The following is a 22,182-nucleotide window of genomic DNA, read 5'->3' as shown; positions in this document are numbered from 1 at the left end:
ATAAAAGAATTTGTAAAAGGTGATAATATATTTTTCAATTTTAACATCGAACAAATCAACAAAGAAAAAGTTTTTAACGTGAGGAGAATCAATTTTCTTCTCAACGACGATGATCAACAGCAAAACAAAACATCCCATCAGGCTTTACGCTAAAAACAAGAAGAGTGTATTCAGCTTTATCATTTTATGAGTATATCAATACTCCGATTGTTGATTTTTCAGCACTAAAATTTTGTGTTACGAAATAATGGTTATGTTAAACATAATAAAAAATGAAATATAAAGTTTATTCAACAAGAAGCCATCTTACCTCACCATTTTTTTGTTGATGGTTTTTACCTCAGCTTTTGTTTAAAATTAATTTTTTTTAAAAAATGTCCTGAAATGTCGTGGAATTTCTTTTTTCTAAATCAAGTTAAAAAATTACTAATAATATTGAAGTAATATAAAATTTTTTATGCAAAAAAAAAAATTATATAAATGGTTTGAATTTAATTTTAAATAAGAGAGAATTATCTATGATTTGTTATTTTATACATATATAAATATTCTATTCTATATTTCAATCAATATGAATAAATTTAACGTAAAGACAATTGATAATATTCATCTAATAGGATATAAAATGTCCTGGGAAAAGCAACAAAATGTCCTGGAAAGTCCTGGAAATGTCCTGGAATTTAACTTTTAAAATTTTGTGGCCGTCACATAATATACAAGTAACATTATTTACTTAAACATTATATAAAACGTAATGTGATAATTGTCAAATAAGTAAGAACATAAAACGTTAAATAGGGTAAAGTGAAAAATGACATAAAGTACTCAAATATGTTTTTGATATATATTAATGATTTTAAAAACAACAACAAAAATGTCCTGAATGTCAAATATTTCATCTTATGACCAACAAAAAGATTAGATTTTATCCCAAATATACGTGAGTTAGGAGTGGATAAATTACGATTTTGGAAGGATTTACTAAGCGAAAATAAATAAGACTAAAGAAATTAGCAAAGAGAACATAAATTAATGCTACTTTAGATAGATTTATGTTAAAAGTAAAGAAAAAAACTAAAACAATGTGATAGAAATTATGATTCTTTTATAGAAAAAGAATACCAATGACTTCGAGAAAATCTTATGACCAATAAAAGTATCCATTTTTGTTCTGGAAAACCCCATAAACAATGGGTGGTCCTTGGAGAGCAAAGGAAAAGAGAAAAAATAAAAGAACTAGGTGTTGAACATTATGCTTTATTGTTAGCCTCTGCAAGAATTACACTTTTTAAAAAAAGTCAAATGTTTTATAGATCAAAAAAGTTAAAGACACTTTGGATAACCTTTCCCTTAAATATGAGTGTAAAACAAACTCTTGCATTTAAAGTGAATACTGACCTCAGCGATAAACAATGTTAAATGATCAGAAACTTACCCCTTGGACACATATTTATCCCCTTCTTACACGATATATTAGTGGAAAAAGTTAAATACTATCCCAAAAATTTTTTTTTCTATTTTTTCAGTTGCTACCATTAACTTTTATAAAGCTGTGTTTACATAAATAGTATAACAATATCAATAATAGTAGCTAAAATAAATAATGGTAATTGTACCAGAAATTCATTATTCAAATTTCACATTAAGGATTAACTAGTATGTCTCGTTATGTCTCGTTATGTCCCTTTAAAAAGATGTAAATTCCGGAAAATTGTAAAGCTCCTATTTTGTCCGGGACTACTCGTCTCGTCTCGGCATCGTCCCGGATTTCGACTGAAAATTTAAAATTGTCTTGATATTTATCGCTAATCGGGACAAAGCTTTTAGGATCGGATCGTCTCGTCTCGAACAAAAAAAATAACGAGTCGTAGACGCTTATTTTCTAATGGGCTTTTTATAATTCATTTGATAAACCAAAACCTTTTAAAAAGTTATTCAAATTTATAATTATCTTACAAAATGTGGCCAGAAATTTCATGTTTTTGTTTTTCATATTTCATATATTATTTCATTTGTTATAAAAAGCACATAATAACCCATTTGTCTTTGTCATATAAAAATTAGTTTGTATATAGCTGGTAGATGATATAATGTTAATATTGAATACTTAGTTATTTTTGCGGTTTTCCATAAATTGGTTTTGCTAAATTCTTTAAAACTGGGACAAATTATTTGTTTTTTTATTGAATTTACATTCATTTTATTTATCCTTAACTGTCTATATTTCTGTTGTTAAAGAAAAAAATAGAAAATTTTATAATATTCAAAAACCGGAAGTCTACAGCAATATAATAGATGAAGTAGTTCCTGGGCATGAAACCATTGTGCTTTAGGTAGCTACAAAGCTAGTTGATACTTTGTATCATTTATTATATCTCTAGTTCTGCATGTACTAAAGTAGTTAAGTAGGGGAGAGTCGCCGATTATGGACCACTTTTGTTGCAGAGTGTATAATTCACTCACTTTTGCTTAAATAGTTAACTTTTATATTGTAAACCACTTCTTACCTTCAGCTGAACATATTATATGAAGCTTGTAGTGGTTGATTTATTAATAATTATAAAAGGTGTCAAAAACGTAAGTGGTCCATATTGGGGGTACTTTAAGCTTGTGCTCCAAATATGGACCATTGATGTTCCTATTATGGACTAGTTATAAACGGTTTGACTTGGTCATTTAAACAAATTATATACACACTAAAGATAGATTTATTAGAATATAAATACTCAAGAGTATGTAAGCTTCTAATTTTTAACAGGTTTTTAGATGTCCTTTTTGTAAAAAAAAAAAAAAAAAGTTATTAAGTTTAAGCCAGCCACCATTTATTTGATTCTAATTCTACCAGTCTCATGCACATGCATGCATACACTCAGTTTTATTTATAAAGTGTTTTACTATTTTAACATTTAGCACACACAAAAACATGAATACTGATGTGTAATAATATTTCAAAATTTATTTACAAAGTTCACAAATAAAGTCACAATCTTAAGTTCCTGCGCATTTTTCATGTGCCCATCTTTTGCAGGATCGACAGCATATCATATTTTCTATGTTACATTCTCCAAACATAAAACAAAGCCATGAACTTTCATTTAAAATACTGGTACTAGTTGTTGAATTCATTTTGGGTTTCTTACATTTCTTTACTACTTTTTCTTTAATTATTTTTGTGTTTTTGGACTTTTTAACTTTTGTGTTTGTTTTTGGACTTTCCTGTAGGAACAGCTTTTTATATGGACTTGAAGTAAGAATTTCTGACTGTTCTTTGCGACACTTCCTTTTGCCTGCACCCTTTGGGGGAAGAACAGGGACCAGTCTCTGAATTGGAGACAAAGCCCGGATGTAAAAAATTAGTGCCTCATAGTGCCCAGAGTTATTTTCAAACATGGTGTACTTCACTGTGATGGGGTTACCACTATGTTCTTCACCATGCATCAGCACATTCCTGTTTGCATTGTGAATCACAATTTTTGTTTTCAGAAGACAGGAGATCTGATTTATCTCCCATTCTCCCACAAACGAGTCTGGTTTGGCAATGTGAGCAATACGCTCTTCTAACAAGTTAAAGTGAAGATGCTGGGGTTGGTCAGCATTTAAGGCATCCCCGTGCATGTCAACAGACAATATTTCCAAATTAGATATCAAATGGCTAACAAGCTGATTACGAAGTGAGTCAGCCATAGCAGTTTCCTTCAGATGAAGCAGTGGACTGACCAGCTTGCCGTTTAATCGCTGAGCTGACTGAAGATCTGGTGTTGTGCACACAACAACTGACCTAAAAAAACATTTCCCATCAGAGTAAATTGGGATGAGCAAAAAATTTTCCAGCACCTGTGGCAGAACTGTTTTGGAATGGGACGTTTTAATAGCCAGTGACACTGGGTGGGTCACATAAGTTGTTGGTTTTGGAACCATCTCATCCATTATGCCTGGAAGTGGTGGCACACCCTCCTGGTCTTGTGCTGGTCTAGTTACACATACCAATGCTGGTATCGAAGCTTCCTGGGCTTGTGCTGGTAATGTCCCTGATGTAAGTGGTGAAGACAGCATGGTCTCGCGGTCTCCTGCTTCAGAAGCGAATGATGGCGCATAATCCTGAGGTTTAAAAACATCTCGTGTGCATGGCCAAATTCCACACGATGCAAAACCATTAATTGCTGTTGACATGGTAGCAGCCTTTGCATATGCCAGATGAAAAAGATTGGCCACCTGATATGAACTCACTGAACGTCCTGGATTTAGTCTCAGCCATTTTTCCGCCTCCTGGTCGTAGTAGACTTGAAGGGGCTTAAAAAAAGCTTTATCCAGAGGCTGCAGTTTGTGTGTTGTGTGAGGTGAAAGTGACACCATTATGACATTGTTGTCAATGGCAAGCTGAATGGCCTCAAGATTTTTAGTATGGGATTTGTGGCCATCTAAAATAAGTAAAACCTTATCATCTTTAGTTGGCTTCACATGACTGATGAACATTCTCATCCACTGTATGAAAAGTTCAGAATTTATCCATCCTGAATCAGAACATGTTACAATGCTGCCTTCTGGTGCACCATCTCCCAGTTCATCAGGAACCCGTTTTCTTTTGAATATAATCATTGGTGGAACATAATGTGTTCCACCAGCATTTACGCAACAGACAACTGTTGTGTTAACACCCCTTTCTGCACTGGCTATGCTACCTATCTGTTTTTTGCCTTTTAGGCCAAGCACGCGCTAGCATTTCTTTTGCACGGTTGAAATACCAGATTCATCAATATTGTAAATGTTATTGGCCTTAAGGCAATGATCTTTTATTAAATTTTCTAGTAAATTAAAAAACCTGTCAACATCCCCCAGGTTGAAGCCGCTGGCTCGCGACATGGAAGTAGCTTCTGGCTGGCGGAGGCAGAGGTCAGGGAACCTGGTTAAAAATTTGTAATACCACTTTTTCCCAGCTTGACCTTTATCCTTATTGAATGGGTGATTTAAACCCTTGTGTTCTGCAACTTCAAATGCCAGAGTCATTAAATCTTTCCTCGACATTCCGAAAAACATGGCCTCCAATTTTAAAACTAGGTTGTGTATTTCTAGCTCAACATCCGCAGGAAGGATAGTACTTCTGCCTAGCTTTTTAAAGCCGTTAGCAAACTTGTTAGCATTATCAAAATGCCTCTTTAGAGTTGCTTTGGGGATGCCGTATGTGGCTCCACATTTGTTCAAGCCAATATCACCATTTCTGTACGCCTCAATAGCACGTTGAAGATCATCATTAGTCCAGCAGCCCCTGATTAAAAAAAAAAGATTGAAATAAATTGTAGGACAGGGCAAAATTTTAAAAATAAATTTGTCTAAATTTACCCACTACAATCTACCACTACAAATGTAATACTTAATAAATATTTATCATTATTTATTATTATTAGTAGGCTATTATTATTATTATTAATTTAATTTTAATCATTAGGCCTATAGCCTATAACTATAATAATACTATAATATTAATAATGATTCTTAATTATTTTTAGACCCTTAGCCTTATAATTATATCTTAACTTATGTTATTATATAATTATCTAATTTAAATTTAATAGGTCAATTATAGTTATAGTAAATACTTAGTAGATCTATAATTACTACAATTGAATAATTATAATCTATTATAGATTCTATAGTCTGGCTATAGTCTAGTCAAATTTCAAATACTAATAATAATCAAAGATTAAAATAAAACATAAGATTAAGATAATTTAATTTATTAATAGCCTATGATAAAATAATAACATCCAAGAGAATAAGAACTTATGTTCCCCAATATGGATTACAGTTTCCCATCTTGAACCACTGGTCCATTTTAGGGACAGCAGTTGGTCCATATTGGGAGAACCACATGGGCACCTAATTTTACTAAATAAAACCAAAACAATGTCGTTTGGAGCAACACGCTTGTATTTAGTAAGAAATGAAATGAAAAAGCTTTCCATTTAGCATAGAAGCATTGTCCTGGTTCATTTATTTGTAGAATGACACACAAAAAAAAGCGAGTGTACTTTTAGGAAAAAATAACCAAATAAAATACTTACTTACCTTTTTGAAGTAATCTTGCTGACCGCCATCATTGAAATGCGATTTAACTGAACGGAAGTCACTCTTTAATGCTACGTTTCCAAAATTTAAAAATAAAATCGCATTTATTTGTTTCATCGGTGGTCCATAAAAGGGGACGGTCCATAATGGGCGACTCTCCCCTAAATTGAGATCATTTCTACATCATCATCAGCGTTATTTCTTAAAATGTTAAGAATGTCTATCTAAATAAAATCATGCTTAAAACTTGGTTCCATTTCTCTTATCTTTAAAAGAAAGTTGATGTGATCTTTAATCAGCTTTATATATAATACAATATAATTTAATTTCTTTTGTTTAAAGCAAAAGATTTGTAACAATGCGCAACGAGCGTGGTTCGCAAAAAAAAACAATATCGTTGCACGTTCATTTCTTAACTATACTGTTATCGCACGTCTACGGTTAACAATACTGTTATCGCAGTGGTTTTCTTTTAAATATGCACTACAATTAATGGCGTGTAACACTAATCACGTGCTGGAAGTTAAAGCCGGTTTTTTGCAACCTCAGCAATTCTCGATGGAGAAAAAGGTTATTTTAAAATACTCTGTTGGTGAATTAAATTGCATAACAAATATTGAGTTGTTATCGAGTCAACATTGACACAACATGAAATTTAAAAAAGCTTATCTAAAATATTGGGATTGCACCCACTTCTCTGAGCACTTTTTATGAGCTTTTAATGAATTAGAATTTTTCAGCCAGTTTTGGACCAGGTGGGTATATTTATGTTCAATCTGTTAAAATTGGGAAAAATTGACGCATGACAAATGATTATGGTAAAGAAAGCAAATGATGAATAACATTTAAAGTATAAAGAGTTAACTTTATTTTAAATTTTCTTGTTCTCGTAATTTTTGTGAGTGATGCATTTATTTTCATAAAATTAAAGGAAATCTTTTAATGTTTGCAGCTCAAAATTATTTTTATGGCCTACGGATTCAACCATTCTAAGGTTTGAGACATTGAGTCTAAAAACTTCTTCATAACTTTTGTTTATTTAACTACTTAGTTACCCTAAAAATTAAGATTGGCAAATAAGTTAAACAAAAAATAAAAAATATTCCCAGCCAGTGACATTTTGGTCTGTTTTTTAAACTCAAGAAAAATCTTGAGATTACTTTAAAGCAGATTCTTGGCCCTGTTTCTCCCATCAGTTGGAGAAAGTTTTCTTTTCATAAAATTTTACTTTTAGTATTTGAGTTTTTGTAAATAAAAAAATTTTTGAATAAAAAGAAAAAAAACTTTGCTTTTATTAGTTTTTATCAATTTTTTTCTTTTTTTAGTGACACACAGAAACACTAACCAAAAAAATTTCGTTAACATTTCTGCAGGAAATGTGGCAACTAAAATCCCCCTTGGCTTGGCAGTTTGAGAGACCCACCAGAGTGTGTTACTCGGGGATCTTTCTTTTTTTTAACGGGACTGATTACAGCCCTAAATAGTTAAAACCTAAAAGACTTAGGTTGAAAAAGATTTAAAAATCTATCTTATATATATATATATATATATATATATATATATATATATATATATATATATATATATATATATATATATATATATATATATATATATATACATATATATATATATATATATATATATATATATATATATATATATATGGGCAATTCCACGCAAGTGACGGTCGTAACATTTGACGCTTTTTTAGCCATTAAAAATTAACCAAGAATGGTATTTACATGAAAATTTCCAGAAATGTTAAATACTATTATATAATTTAGTATGCAAAAGTTAAATCATTCAAGTGTTCAACTTATTTGATAAATCAACTTAATGCAGCGTGACGGTCGTAACGCTTACTTTTTGTCAAATCTAAACAAATAAACTTTGTCAATCTTTATGCAGCCATCTACTCAGTGAAAGAAAAAATCCTTTGCTGTGTTCTTTAACTACACATTGAACTTACTATATGGTGAGTTTCATAGATTTTGCTTGAAGTTTTCCAAGAATTTTATTAAGTTTTTTGTCGTGACGGTCGTAACTGTGACGGTCGTAACGAAAAAGCCAAAAATGAAAAACAACAAATAACGCAATGAATGACATAGTAAAAGCTAAATGATTATAAAAACCAATTAAATTATGTTAAAAAATATGAACTTTATAACATTATCAAGGTTATCCATGATGTTTCTTCAATACTGGGATTGTTTTATTTGGAGTAGGCAACAAACGCTTAATGCTATTTATGCTCCCTGTTTTTTTTTGTTTTATTAACTCTATTTAATACAACTCAATATCTAGGAGCATGTACTTTCATATGCCTCGCAAATGTTTTAAGGAGCCGGGAATCCAATATAGGAAAAAAATATCTTAGAATAGTAAATTTTTTTTACTAATATATAAGTTTTAAAATTGTTCCGCAACCCCATCACAAAATATTAGAGAATTTTGAAACCAAAAACTTTCCATTTTTTACTTGCCAGAAATGCATTTTGGTAATATTTGTAACGACTTTCACTTCCTCTATTTTATCAGCTATTAAGGCCCAGCTTAGATTAATATCGTCTGTGTTGATAAAATCTAACATACGTTTTGCACCCATTTGATGCTAAGAGAAAGTCTTTAGCGCTTAAGACGACCACTTCACGAGATTTTACGCTGTTCCAAACAAATCGCTTTAATGACCCTCCTACTCCATCAACTACTCCTTTACCGTGAGAGGTAGCAAAAAAATTCCATTCTATACTTTGAAAATGATATATCACAGAGCAATGTTGTATGAATTTGGCCATCTACCTATTTTTGAATTGAGTGCATGGACCATCACTCCATAATATAACTTTTTATATAATCAATGCAATAGAGGTCAAATATTTCACTTAACTTTGTAGTAGTTTGTTTCATCATTATCGTCGGATATTATTACAACTGATTTTGGCTCTGATTGGTAACAATAGATTACAACTGTAAATAAGGTAATAGTTGATTGCGACCAATAAGCAGCTTAAACAGCATCCTGATAACCGCATGTATAATTTTGTGAATAATCAAAGTGTATCAAAATTTGGTCTGGCTAGAGATTTTCTTTTTGACTGCAATATTGCTCAGACTGGTGCTTTTTAGTGAGATGATACTCAGTAAATTCTAGTAAATTGTCGCGGAAATGTTTAAAAATACCTTGTATGTTTTTTTTAATGTTGACTGAGTACACAGCGATGATCTTCTTTAATCCATCAACCATAGGTGATTAAGGTATCCATGTCTCCGTTTTCGGGCAAAGAAACTTTCAATAGTTTACTATCATAGTTTCATTAGTTATTCAAAGTTTCAAAAAAAACTTTAACAAGTTTAGTAATAAGATGAATAAACAAACTTCAAATTTAACAATAAACAAAACTGATTTATATTATAACTTGGTTTAAATGATATAAATCGTTTGAAATGAATTAAATCGTTCGCGCTTAAAGTTTTTTTTTTTAATTAAAGAAGCCGTGATGGGAAAACCAGCATATCGTGATGTTCGTAACGTACTTAGTAACATGTTGACATGGGGATCTAAAGCACTTTAATGTTTTTTTTTTGAAACGATGATAAAGTATGTATAAGTATCTTTACTTTTACCATGGTTGCAGTTTTAAAAAGTATGATACGAAGCATAGAAAAAACTTTTCGACTTTTTTTTGTGACGGTCGTAACGTCTTGTTTTCATTAATATGCTCTTCTTATAGACCTAGTTGGAGTTCGTTTTTATAAAGAATATAATGCATAATGTTTAATTTTGCCTTTTAGTCAAACTTAGAAGTAATAGTTATTTAAAAAAACAGCACTGAATCTTTTTTCAACGCTTTACAACATGACTATATGTAAACGTTAAAAAATGCTCATATAACCCTTAAAACTTTAAAAGTATGTTATAGTATGATAAAATGGTTTTTTTTATAAATTTTTTTCTAAAAAGTATTTTTAAATAGCTGGAAAAAGAATTTAATGCGGTTACTATATGTCGCCGTGAAATTTTTTTTTTTTTTTTCCTCTTTTACGTGGAATTGCCCATATATATATATATATATATATATATATATATATATATATATATATATATATATATATATATATATATATATATATATATATATATATATATATATATATATATATATATATATATATATCAACTATCCAACACAGGTTGTTATACTCCGCTATAGGGCTGTCCAGAAATTATTACACAACCCAGAACATAGCCTAGTGAAGTTTTTCCCATTATACAATCAATGCTTTATTGAAAAACATTTTTTACAAATTTATTTAAAGTCTTCTAGGGGTTGCTCAAAGCTCTTGAACATTTTAAGTAAATTTTAACAGAAAATGTACAAAAACGCGCTATGTTAGTTTTAGTATAACTGTCGAAAAATGTTGAAATTTATCAATTTAAGTTATTGATTAATTAAGTTATGGATGCCAATTGATAAGTTGATGATTATTTAAGTTATTGTGAGTATTTTTTTTTAAATTTTACACAATTTTGACCCAATTTTGACCCAAATCAAACAAATTGTATGTCATTTTCTAAAACACATAGGAAATAATGTTTTTGTTATAATAGTTATTTATTTTACCTGCATGCTATGATTGGGTACATACAATTTTGCATTTTTGTTTAGAAAAAATAGAAAATGTTGACTAGGAGTGGAAAAGAATTAAAAGTGACAAACCCAATTATACCGTCTTCGCCATTACCTTCGAGTGTTCCCGCAACTCCGTCATCTTCAAAACCTACCACTAGAACTAGTACAAATTTTTGGTTGATTGGTCAGCCATGTTCATCAATTACAGGAGCAAAGTTACCTACACGCAGACAGGTGATGAAGTATGTTTTATATCTGAGACATGATCCTGATAGCGTTGGTAACAGTGTTAAGAATGAAGAAATTTCTTACATCGTTGCAGACAGTGTTGCAGATTTTTGGCACATGGCTCGCATCAAAACCAAAGTAAGACAAAACTGTATGTTTGATGTTCTTGGATTATGGAATGAATGGACCAGTTTAAAAAAAAATAGAAGTCGTGCCACCGACCCTGGTAACAAACGAGAAAACATCATCTCAGAGCTTGATATGCTTTTCGACATTGGTGCTCCAGATGCAATTGATGACATAAGAAAATCTAGACTTCTATCTCAGAAACACAAAGATGATGACATTGCGTTTTATCTTGATCAGAAACATGAAAGAAATTCTAGTATGAATGGCCAGGATAAAATTTTTGAAGCAAAGGCTTTACAGTTTCTGACCAGAATTGAACAGCAGCAACAACGACAAGAAAAAGAAACAGAAAGATTAGAGAAAAGAGCAGCTGCAGAGCTAGAAGGAAATGAATTTTTTGAAGAGTCCGAGGATGATGCACAAGTTGGTTGTACGGAAATTGATCCGGATTTTGAGCCAGATCACATTATTGAAAAAATAGAGTTTCAAAAATTTGTTACACTTCAAGTTCCCAGAAAAATTATGGAATGTGACGAGTTAACGACAGCAGCCGATCGGTTAAAGTTGTCCGACTATCAAACTACAATGATAGTTTCAGCTATAATAAAAGCAGCGGGTGGCAATCTAGACGACTTCGATGTATCCCGTTCAACTACGCGTCGAAAGCGAATGTCAAACAGACAGCACATTGCAGAAAACATAATGGAGAAAATAAAGGAAAAACCACCTCAATTTGGTGCCATGCACTGGGATGGAAAGTTACTGCAGGACTCTCTTAGTGATAAGTTTGAATGTCTAGCAATTCTTCTGTCAGGTTTACCAGAATTTTCATCGGGAAAATTGCTGGGTGTGCCACATCTAGGAGATTCTAAAGGACAAACTCAAGCTGATGCCTCATATGATCTCTTAGACGTGTATAGGCTAAGTACGTAACTTAAAACGAGCAGTTATAAATGAAATAAGTATCTTTTAATTTAGTATTGAGAGGAGACAGATCTGAATCCGTAAGACCATCGATATATGGTAAATACTTGTTTAGTTTTCTTCTGCGTGTTTCTTGCTGTTTGAAAATAATCTTCAGTTTGCGATAGCGACGAATCACAAAACGAGTTTTAAAACAAAAACTTGAATATAACAAACAATTTTCTTTTCAGTACACGAGGGAATAAAAACTGAGTCGCATCGTGGTAAAAGTTACTTTTACATGTTTATAAACCTTTTTATCTTCATAAAGTTTGTCTGTTGACATATTTTGCAATTAAATGAAAAGCGAAATATAGGATTTGTAGTAAACAATTTTTTTTTACACAATCATTTTTATTGCAGGTAAAGACAACCATGGACATTGATAATCTCGAAGTTTATGAAGGCTTTTTCTCTTCTGCTCGTTATATTACTTTTGTTCATGAACTTTAAATGTAAAACTACTAAAACAAAATAGCACAAACTAAATGTAAAAAGATTTGCGTATTTTTTTTGTTTTTAACTTTTTTGCCTCTTTTTCCCAGTCAGAAACGTCAACTTAGTAAAAAAACATTTTAAATGGAAAATTAAAATCCTCCACGTCAACTTTAATGTTAGTTAACCGTGCGATTACAGTTTTAGACTCGCCTCTTCTGAATCACCATAAAGAAGTAAGAGATAAGACTTGCAAAGATTTTCAAAACAAATGAACGCGCAAAGTGCTTTTAAAAATCACGATGCGTTCACTTTGAAACTTTATGAAACTTTTTAGTGTGAATTTTATGGTGTTAAGAAATAGTTCTGAAACGGAGAATAATATAGGAGTACTCTAAAGATTAGCTCAGAGAGAAGATTTATTTTAGTACCATGATGACACTTGCTAAAAATGGCTTAAATTAGAATTATTTCAAATCATGCGTCAGTTCAATAGATTCAACAAAGGTTTACAAAAAATATTGAATCAAATATAAAACTTGCTGCTCTAAAGTAAATAAAAACTATATTATAAGGAACGATACAAATCGAAATTTATTGACATATTCTTTTATGATTTTTTTTTTCTGAGTTTTTCCGTTTTTGAACACAGATTCTGCCTATTTATTTAACCTTTTTTAATCTATACAACTTACTTTTTTGTGAAGCTCACTTATGGTATGCTGCTGACCTACTAGATTTTGTACAAAGGTTTAGCTAATAGCGCAATATTTACGAACTTTCCGGAGGAATGGAGGCATTTTGCTAAGGTTATGATGTGCTTTAAAAAAAACTTTAATATTGTTTGGTGGTCATTATAGCAACAGGATGCTTCAATGAAATCCAAAGCATCAAGGGAAGTAAGATAGAATAAGCCTCTAAACAACTTAGGAAAAATTTGTTCAATCAAGGAAAACATCATTCACAACAAAATTTAATAAATATTAACATTGAAAAACAATTCTAGAAAAGTAAAATTCTTCGAAGTAAGCTGAGTTTTTTTTGTTCAAGTGTTAATAGATGATACTTTATCAAGGTTATTTACATTTTAGTATATGTGCTTTGTGGACAGTGAAAAAAGCCAAAGAAAAACAATTTTTTCACATTTGAATAAAGAAAAAAAGAGTTTGAGTTTGTTGCAGAACGAATTCAAGAAGAAATTTAAGAAAGTTGTACACAGATTTTAATATTGCCTAATAATGATCATTAAGAAGCAATTGAGAAAAAGATGATTACCGTGATGCTGCTAAGTATTCTTTGACAAACTTGAAAACCAATGTAATATTAAAACTTACAGCACTATTCTAGTGTTCAAACTTCAACTTGAACTTACTTAGAAAACCCAGTTCAAACCCTCAGTGAATAATTAGAAAGCGACTTACTGATGTTAGTTTCGCTAAAAAACATTTCGGAATTATCTACAACTAGCATATTAACAAAGAAAATGTGATTTTAGAAGTAAAATCAGATTAATTCATAAAGCTAGAGCAAAGAAGTATTAAATGTCTTTTCTACAAAACATGACAAATTTGACTGTGATTATCTTCTTTTTTTTTTTTTTTTTTTTTTGAATATCCATATTATTGTTATCATGGAAGTCTTTTTAAGTAATAAGTAAGCTTGATGATGAACCAATTTTTATTGCTATATTTTTATTTATTATATTTTCAAAAAAAATCATCCCTGTTAATGTTTTCACCCCTGTAAATGCATCGTGTATTTTATAACGATGTGTTGGAAGAAAAAAAGCTTTTAATAATTCCTGAAGCGCAATAAAAATATTTAAACAGAGTTTAATAAATAAGCTTCTATAAAAATGCCCGATATTAGAACGATTTAAGAACGCTGACAAAGATAGGAGTTTAGTGAACTGTTTTTATCTCATGAAACGCCTGGTTTTTACATGCGAATAGGAAAGAACTTAATAGTTGGTAATTTTTTTGTCATATTCATTATAAAAAGAATTTATTTCCATAAATAAAACTTTATCCAAGTTATAGAAATGCCCTTTACTTTACGCCCTCTATCGAATCAACCATGAAATAAAAGTTAAAAATCAAGGAGCTCCACACAAAGTATGTAAAAAAAGAAAGCTAAACCTCAACTTCAGGTGCAAAACATAAATGTTTTGTATAAGCTTGGCACCTGCAGTTGAGGTTTGGATTAGAAGCAAGCTTAATACGGATTTTTTTTATTGTATATCGTAAACTTGATAGAAACTATATTTAGCATAACTTGTATTTGAATTCGTCAGTTTTAGAATTTACAAAAAATGTCACATGCCGTACACGTCGCACAGCGCAAATACCACAAACTCCGCCGAATTAAAAACTCTTTCAAAAAAGTGCTTTAATGATGACGCACTTAATTACTACTAAAATTAACACAAATAAAAAAACGAAGAAAACGTGTCTGATTAAACCTTTTACTAAATTCGCAAATTTTTGCTAAATTCACATAGTTAACTTTTTGCTCTTGGACATTTTTTGCAGAATGTTAAACAAGTTTTTAAAAATGGTTTTCGTGTGGTGCGCCATGGCTAAATATTTTCATTAATATTGTAATTAGTTTCCATCCTTATGTTAAATCTATAATGCTTACGCCTTTGCAACACTACGGAATTCTTGAAAGAGTTATTTAGTCTAAGAAAATATTTTGATTTCTCTCGTGAAGTACGATGAAGTTCGCATAAACGCGGAGGTAATTTTAACAACGTACGATGATTTAATAGCGTCATTACTTTTACAAATCCAGTAAAATAAAAAAAGTAATCGTTTGAATTACAACACCTTGTTTCAGCGTAAAAAAAAAGGTTAAAAAACACTGGCTATATTTGCACGTTTATTAGCAGAAAATTTTTTAAAAGTATATATATTAAATATCATTAAAATGTGGCCTAAACATGGAAAAATATTAATGAAACGTTGCCATGATTTTTTTATATAAAGCATTAGTAATCTTCAAGAAAAGAAACTGCTGAAAATCTGAAAAACTTTCTTTTGAAGTTTTCAGTATATCGATTGAACATGATGAAAATAAGCACCCTTTAGTCGTTAGTTACTCATAAATTACTATTTTTTTGCAAGGTGTTGCTCAATCTTCAGTTGGATTTATTTAGCAGCGATATAAAGAGACTCGATCTTTTGAAAGAAAAGCAGAAAGTGGAAAAAATAAAGAGTTTAAAGATAAATGTGAAGCAAAATCAATCATTTGCTCCATAAAAAAATCATTTGCTCCATAAAGGCAAATCCATGTAAGTCCCAGAGAGATCAAGCAAGAAAATTTAAATGAACTCAAACTTTGATGGGAGAAGTACTTAAATCTAACGAATATAAAGCATATTATAAAAAGAAAACTCCATAGCGATCCATCGATGGAGAAATTAAAACAAATTTTAGTTCAAAAGAACTTTATCAACTTTTAAGTCGAAAAAACTTGAGCATAATTCAAGACGATGAAATTTGTTGCAAAAAGAACTTTTCTTAATTGCTAGGCCATTAATATTTTTATCAGTAGAAAAGTAGATATGTCGCCAACAAGTTCAATTCAAACTGAAATTTCTGCTCTCAAGCATTTTGTATGGCAAGTAATCTGCTTCTTTGGTTTAAGAAATTCATCATAAATTACTCGTAAGATTTTGAGCTCAAATTGTGTATAGAGGAATGCTTTAAAAAACGCGATTCATTAAAAGCACTATTTGCCGATAACATTTTGACCTGATTTGGCTTAAAGCCACTATTCTAAGAAGTCTCTAGAATGGTATGAACAAAATGGCGTTGAATTGGTACCTAATTAAGATGATGTCAATGATGTCCAAGAGATGATGTCAAGTACTCGCAAAAATATTCGCTTTCTATCTAAGCTTTTAATCAAAAATGTAAAAAATGATTGAAATGAATAAATGATTTAGTTAATTTTCTTCTGCAAAAAAATTAGAAAAATTTATTAATTTGTCTTTGAGTAGTTAACAATTATTGTGTGCTGAATTTCATCGTTTTCATTCGATAAAATACAAATATGTAATTGTACTTTTCATGTTCAGTAAAAGTAAATTTCAATAAGAAACGTGAGGAGGGAAAATGTAAAACAAGCTCCAAACATCCTTAAGTATTACTCGACTCAAAGGGAACTCAGGCCTAGCCTCAACTTAAAACCGTTGTTAAATTTCCTCTACAAAGCATCAAAGAATAGGAGTTAGACATAATAATCATGGAGTTTATAGTGGACACTAATCAGCCATTTTCTTATTATTGAAGAAAATGGCTTCATCAAAGTTATTCATTAATTGGACAACTGTTTTACAATAAAATGTTCTTCAAAACTCGCTCACAAGGATGATTTCTCACTCCTCAGTTAACTAGCAAGATCTGTCCTCTCCATTCCTGCAACATCAGCCCCTTTTGAAAGAGCATTCTCAAAGGCAGGGAACATCATCACTGATACTAGGTCCAACCTGACACCTGAAAATGCTCAGATGCTCATATTTGTTAAGCCCAACATAAGAAAGCTTGCTCCAAATGTTAAAAAGAGGCTTCTCAAGAATAATAAGGCAGATGCAACAATCCAAGTTGAGGACACTGAGATGCTGTTTGGTACTCCAGATCCCCAACCAAAGACCAAGAAAAGGAAACTGATTGATTACTAAAAGAGTGGCAATGCACCTTAAGTGGCTGGAAGTGGAAGTTCTAGCTCATCAATCTCTGGAACCTCATCATACACAGAGTAGTGTGTATATGAGTGTTCTTCATAATTACGAAAATTCTGATAAATTGTATTTAAATAAACTGTATTTTTGACCTAGTGTCTGTGATACACAAGTCACTCTGTGTGTCTAAATAAATGTACCTATTTAAATAACGTCTGAAATATCTCAATATGTAATGTAGTCTTTTAACGGGCATATACGGGCATCCTAAAGGTATTGGATAAAGGAACTGGCTTTACGAGTAGCAGCTTTTTTATACATGTACTTTTATAATATATATATAGTTGTACGAGCATTTAATGGGTAATACTTCCTGTACTTGCCTGCTTATCGAATTCTTACACCTCGAGTACCCTGCGAATAGTAACCTCTGTCTTCAAATGCAGAACAATAACTGTTTTCTAAGAAATATACAATTATAAATCAATTAATATTGCTTCTATTAAATAGAATATTCAGAACTTACAACACTTTTTCGATGAATCATTGGCAGCCTTTCATAAACTTAAGTTTTGAAGCATTTAAAATAAAACCTATATTCGTTTATGCCCCATTTATCACTAAGTTTTAATAAAGGTGAAAAAGCCATAACTTTAGCTATCTCATATATAATTTTTAGTGTATAGGGGAAGGTGAATCGAGGGGTGCAGTGAATGAAAGGCATTTTCTCAAAGATTAGGATTTTGTTCATCATGATAATTTCATCATTTTATATTGTCGTGAATAAAGTCTTCAAGATGTAATTAGCGTGTGCGAAAGTGTTAATGTTTGTAGGTGCTAATGAGTGTAGGTGTTAATATTTATAGGTGCTAATGAGTGTAGGTGTTAATGTATGTAATTGTTATTGCATTAATTGTGTGAAAATGACGCGATTGTAAAAATGTATTAAGTTATTCACTGTGCCCCAGTACTGGGGTAAAGTGAATAACTTAATACAACTTACTTTAAACCTCTCTGGGAAGCGTTAGGTAATAATTATTTGGGTTTTAGTGATTCTTATCATGAAGGACATATATCTCAATCCTTTCGCTTGTAAAAAGATAAAATACAGATTTTAGTTTTTACAAAATTTAAAAGATAAAGAAATCCGATCCACTGTGCCCCACTTCCCCTACGCATTAAAAAACATGCCCTAAATCCACATAAATATCATCATTAAAAAGTTGAGAGCAAAAAAATTATTATTGAGTTAAACTATTATTATATCCTTCATAGTGGTCATTCTCTTCATACCTAAAACTAATATCATATAAAAATACTTGTGGTTAAACGAAACTAATAAATGTAAAACCTAAACAACCATTGTTCATATTGCCTGTCAGCAAAGCTGCTTTAAATTTTTCCTTAAAAGCCGATTTGGAGCAGCTTCATCAAGCTAAAGGGAAAGCAGAAAAAGATTTTGAAAATCTGATTTAATAGCAAACAACATCTTATTAAATGGGAAATTGAAAATACTCACGTAGTGATGAACCTATATTGTAAGCAGAATGACTCAACTTATTTTAGACAAGTTTTCTTTTTAAATAAAATCAGGCAAAGTTTTGATCTTTTTTTAATGTACACTAACTGTCAAAATTGTTGTTAAAATAACACAAATATACCTTTAAAGATAATGAAAGCTCTGAAATTGCGAAACCTCTAACCGTTAGTAAATAAATTGAATCTTATTGAGAACCCTTTTATAGTCAATAAACTTTAAGAGTTAATAAATAGAATAACTCTCTTTTTTACACATTATAATAAAAAAAAGTTGTATTTTTCAATTATTTGAATAGGTATAAAAAGGCCATATCACAGGTGGGCCACTGGGGCCATTTACCATAGACCTCATGATACTTAGGACCTCTAAATCCTTGTAACATAAAAACTTCAGTAATTATACTATAAAATCTAATCTAGGTATCAGTACTATGATTTAGTGAATGTCCGGGTTCCGATAGGAACCGAACGAGTCCCGACTTGAACGGGTATCGGACACCAATAAAAGCTAAAAATATTTTTATCGGACTCCAATTACCGGAGCGGTTATTAACCGATAACGCCAATAAAATCAGTTAGTCGAAATTTTTCATACCTAACCCGACTCAATCTTTCGGGTAATTTAAATAATCGGTATCCGAAAGTTATTGATCCTATCGGTTCCCAAAGCCGATTACCAGAACGGTTCTGCGGTAATCTGTGAAAAAGATCTTTGGAGAAAACCTTTCATCTAAATATGAGTGTGAAGCTCTTGTATTAGAAGTGAATTTGACCTTAACGTTAAACAATATTAAATGATCAGAAACTAGAGGAAAAAATTAAATACTTTCCTAAAAGCATATTTTTATTTCTCTGATCTGCTACCATTAGGATTTCTAAAGCTGTGTTTATATAGACGGTAGAACAATTAAAAAATAGCTGCTGAAATAAATGATGGTAGTTCTGCAAGAAGTATCTAAAAATCATGAAGTTTTTTCAGAAATTATGTTGGTTGTGATCATAAGATCGCATAACAATCTCAAAGCCATATCTTGTGGATATCCTATTAATAAAGATGAATTAGATTTAAACTGCCGCTAAAACAGCTAAACTTATAGTGAGTTTGTATGGCTGCTATCTTATGCCTCCTACTGTACACAAACTGCTATAGCATAGCACATCCATATTACATCAACTAATTTTGCAAATTGTGGTATGTCCTGAGGATTTACAGGTAAGTTTGAATAAATGAATAACAAATTTTAGAAAACATAAGAATTATCTAGGAAAACCATTAGCAGATGACCATTAGCAGTTATTAAAATGATTTTAAGATAAATAATAAAATAAATAAAAAAATCTGAAAAAAATTTTATTACATATCAACATCCTTTAACAACCATTGTTATGTAACTATAAAATCGAGTGATGTACCAAGATGTTGTGTATTGGTTTGAAAGTCCTAAAATTTTAATTAAAATTTTTTTTACGCGTGCAGCTAAACCTTACGTGCGCAGCAAAAGCATACATGCGCGTGAATGAGTAAGCACGCATTGTACATGTCAAAAGTGCGCGTAAAAAAAATTTTTGTTTACAAACTCGAACTCTTTGATCGAAAAAGCTATTATTTTCTTATAAAATACGTTTATTTACAAATATTTTCAAGTTTCATTGAGTTTTTTCCGTTTTTTAATCATCTTGAGTCACTGTGCGTTGAAAGCCAACTGTCACTTGCCAAAGTCCACGGTTTTACCCTTGATGACCTACAGCGCAGAAAGAAAAGTGGTAAATGAAACTAGAATATCGAAAACATTTAAGCTCAACAAGAAAAGTTTTCTCAATACAACAACTTTACCTTCAAAATGTACACGAGATGAGTGTGGTACTATAAAAACAAATTTGAGAACTTTTGAAAAATACTTCAACAACGAATTCTGAAACTCGTGTCATTTTTTTGTAAAAAGCACAAAAAATAAATAAATAAATAAATAAATGTTAAGCATTTGCAAACTATTTTAATACAGAACAACAACTATTTCTAAAACAGTAATTATTTTACCTGATTTGGACGGTCTTATAGACTTTGATCTTCTCCCTTCAGATACTGAAATCAAAATAAGCTTGTCTTAGTTGTAATACATTTAAATATTGATGTTCACTCAAAATTGTTAAGTTTAAAGGTCGAAGCAGAAGTTTATTGTTCAATTCATATTTTACCTGCTCTTGACGGCTTAATTGCTTCGGATCTTTTCTCGTGAGATACTAAAATAACAAACTTTATTTTAATCATATCCTTTTTAACAATTATTTTATGTGTGAATACGGCGATTGAAGCTTCGTAAAGTTAGAAAAAGAAAAATATTTCTTCGGATATAATTACCTGATCGACTTGGTTTTAACGATTCAGTTCGCGTTTTTACAGAGGCTGAAATTAGTAATAAATCTTTCATTTCATTAGAACTATTGCTTTTTGTGAAAGTAATGATTAAATATTGCATTAAATGTGTATGTTTAACAGATCTTTTTTTAACGTAAAACAGCTTAGTTACCCGGCTTTGTTGATGACAAGTTGTGACCTCTTTTATCATCTTCTAAAAAGCATTTAGATATACAAATATACACATTTATGCAAGTATGTTAAAAGTATTTTGCATTTAGCTACCAATAAAATTATGCGTAAAAAGCGATGACACAGTTTTCAACATTGTTCAAAGAAACAACAAGCTTTTACCGTGAGGAGAGTTATTTCTCGACTCAACAACAATGATCAACAGCAAAAAAAAACATCCCATCAATTTTGCGCTAAAAACGAGAAGAGTGTAATCAGCTTTATCATTTTAAGAATAAATCATAACTAAGGCTGTTGACTAGCCATCAACTTTGCGCTAAAATCGAGAAAATCGTACTCAGCTTTATATTTTTGTGAGTGTATCTTTACTAAGTTTGTTGATTAGTCGGAACTAAATTTATTTCTTACGAAATAATAAATTTAATTTTTTAAATAGATAGTGAATATTAAACACAATAAAATATGAAATATGATTAAGTTTATTTGATAAGAAGTCATCTTACCTCACCATTTTTAGATTGATATTTTTAACCTTGGCTTCTATCTTCTATTATTAGTATTGCGACTACATTAAATACATTAACTGTACTGCAATCGCAGTACTTTTCTTTTATATATCCTGAGCAGCAAATGACGTAGTAATCTAAAGACAATTACTGGATTTAATTTAAATGAAACCGGAATTTTTGCAAAACTGGAAAGAAAATAATATCATTAGTCAGTGGATTTAATTATGTAACAAATATTTATTTATTTTGTCAATCACCATAACAATGATCTAAAGTTTATTAGTTTATCTTCGTTAGCACTTATTATAAACCCATAAATGGGCAAAAATTATAATTTTACTATGTTGGAAAGCACAGGTAAAAGCCTAGAAGTGTAAAATTCTTGTACACTATTGTGAATTATCTTAAAATAACCTCAAAAGACTTGACGAGAAAACAAAAAAACTGAAT

The 22,182-nt window shown here is 30.8% G+C and overlaps 2 protein-coding genes across 3 annotated transcripts in view; both read right to left on the bottom strand.

Moving 5' to 3' along the window:
- The window catches only part of LOC149888564 (uncharacterized), a 29,947-nt gene extending 8,114 nt beyond the window's left edge, over window positions 1-21,833 (bottom strand). The window contains exons 1-8 of one of the 2 annotated variants that reach the window (XM_090087856.1): window positions 21,727-21,833; window positions 21,386-21,456; window positions 21,204-21,245; window positions 21,035-21,079; window positions 20,872-20,916; window positions 20,714-20,758; window positions 20,510-20,539; window positions 20,262-20,417 (exon numbers count right to left, since the gene is read on the bottom strand). In XM_090087856.1, coding sequence (XP_089943982.1) covers window positions 20,404-20,417; window positions 20,510-20,539; window positions 20,714-20,758; window positions 20,872-20,916; window positions 21,035-21,079; window positions 21,204-21,245; window positions 21,386-21,456; window positions 21,727-21,734 — 300 coding nt within the window. In that variant the 5' untranslated portion in view covers window positions 21,735-21,833 and the 3' untranslated portion in view covers window positions 20,262-20,403. Of the gene's footprint in view, window positions 1-20,261; window positions 20,418-20,509; window positions 20,540-20,713; window positions 20,759-20,871; window positions 20,917-21,034; window positions 21,080-21,203; window positions 21,246-21,385; window positions 21,457-21,726 lie in introns of those variants that run through there. The other variant, XM_090087853.1, reaches the window with a different exon arrangement.
- LOC149888565 (uncharacterized) lies at window positions 2,989-6,294 on the bottom strand. Its single transcript, XM_090087550.1, has 2 exons — window positions 6,064-6,294; window positions 2,989-5,263 (listed from the first exon to the last, which is right to left on the bottom strand). The coding sequence occupies exon 2, from the start codon at window positions 4,594-4,596 to the stop codon at window positions 2,989-2,991; it is 1,608 nt and encodes a 535-aa protein (XP_089943676.1). The 5' UTR covers window positions 4,597-5,263; window positions 6,064-6,294.
- Window positions 21,834-22,182: the final 349 nt, after the last annotated feature.

Source organism: Hydra viridissima, unplaced genomic scaffold, assembly GCF_058129835.1.
Source record: "Hydra viridissima isolate aposymbiotic clone 2 unplaced genomic scaffold, HvirCarnegie_v1 scaffold_5, whole genome shotgun sequence".
NCBI classification, from domain to species: Eukaryota; Metazoa; Cnidaria; class Hydrozoa; order Anthoathecata; family Hydridae; genus Hydra; species Hydra viridissima.
Note: the sequence above shows the minus strand (reverse complement) of the source record. Positions and strands in the feature narration are given on the sequence as shown.